The sequence below is a fragment of the Equus przewalskii genome, chromosome X, assembly GCF_037783145.1.
Source record: "Equus przewalskii isolate Varuska chromosome X, EquPr2, whole genome shotgun sequence".
Taxonomy (NCBI): domain Eukaryota; kingdom Metazoa; phylum Chordata; class Mammalia; order Perissodactyla; family Equidae; genus Equus; species Equus przewalskii.
Window position 1 is genome coordinate 75,563,738 of NC_091863.1, and position 1,591 is coordinate 75,565,328.

The 1,591-nt window shown below is 35.1% G+C and overlaps 1 protein-coding gene across 1 annotated transcript; it reads right to left on the reverse strand.

Annotated features, from left to right (window-relative positions):
- Positions 1 to 936: 936 nt before the first annotated feature.
- LOC103554605 (large ribosomal subunit protein eL43) lies at positions 937 to 1,274 on the reverse strand. Its single transcript, XM_008525732.2, has one exon. The coding sequence runs from the start codon at positions 1,272 to 1,274 to the stop codon at positions 996 to 998; it is 279 nt and encodes a 92-aa protein (XP_008523954.1). The 3' UTR covers positions 937 to 995.
- Between the last annotated feature and the right edge of the window lie 317 nt (positions 1,275 to 1,591).

Sequence of the window (1,591 nt, forward strand, 5' to 3'; positions counted from 1 at the left end):
GGGATTTAACGAAACGAGATCTCTTTAGGTCTTCTTCAAAGTAAATACTTTTCGTATTTAAATGAGATGTTAGACAGGGTTTGAATTATAAGGCTACAAAGCAGGGTAGTTTAGTAAACCAAAGTTTCAGAGAAGCAGTCATTGTATACATAAATTTGCTTTGTATTTCAAGTTCATATAACAATTTAAGTTAGCTCTTTATAGTGTTTACAAATACAGGTCTTACTGTAATGAATAGATAAAACTTATACGTGATAAAAAGGCATCTGCTTTCAGGCTATTTTTTAGTAATAGGCAAAGTATTTTAAACCATTTCTTCTTTTGAATTGGTTAAACATGTTCTGTAATATTGTATAATATTTTAATGGGTTCAATAAACGCTTTTTTAAAAATTCCTCCAAGTAACTTCATTTTTTATTAGTGTGACCATTTGTATCAACCTGAATAATTCAATCCTATGAATCCTTGTGTGCAAATTGAAAAATGGAGAATGGTGTAGATATTTAAAACATCTGTTCTGAAATTCGAATTGTTTCATATTTTCTCTGAAGATGCTGATACAATGTGTGGTCAGACAAGACGCCAAAAGTTAAGAGGCAGTATACATCATCCTACCCTTTGTAAACATTTTTTAAAAATACTAACTGTGGTTTAAGAACAAAATTTTGCACAATTTGAACCAATGCATCTCAAAGTCAAACTGGCAGAAACAGGCTGATAAAAAAGCTAAGACACATACCTAACCTGTAAAGCTAATATTCTTATATATCATTTGAAGACTGAAAAAAAAATACTGAACTATGATAACCCATCTATCTCAGCACGCTTTTCCAATAAAAATTAGAACCATTTCCAAGTCTTTTTTGAGAAAGCAAAATTAATGCAATGCAAATCAGAACATCTAATTAATAAAATTAACAACAAACCAAAGCAATCTTGTTACATAAATTAACCCATTTATTATAGGCCTAGCAATGTTTCACATGATGGAGCTTCTACTGGTCTTTCAATTCCTTCAGTCTTCGGATGGCAGACTTCAGTGTGATGGCAGAACTGGTGTTGTAGGTCCAGACACGCCCGGCTACTGTTTTTATGCAGGAACCACAGTGCCAGATCCCCACAGCTCGCCTCTTCATCTTGGTTCTCCCACAGAAGGAGCAAGTTTGCTTGGCGTGCTGGCTGATTTCAATCTTCTTCACCATTTTCCTGAAGGAGGCACCATAAAGTGTCCCATGTTTACTGACGATTTTGACCTTCTTGGTGCGTTTGGCCATGTCCCCACAAACTAGGTTTGAGCCCAGGAGCGCAGTAAACTCTTAATGAGAGACAACGGGGCATGGTGATTAAGAGTATCAGTTCTAGAGTCAGATATGCTGCTAGGGTTCAAATTCTGGTTCTATTTCTTACTGTGTAATATTAGAAAAATTATGTAACTTCTTTTTGCTTCTGTTTATTCATCTGATATATGGACCTTACCTCATAAGGTTGCTGTGACAATGAGTTAATTCACGTGAAGTTCTTAAAACAGCTCCTGGCACATAGTGAGTGTTCAGTAAATGTTACTGGCTATTATCCATTTATGTGGAGCAAA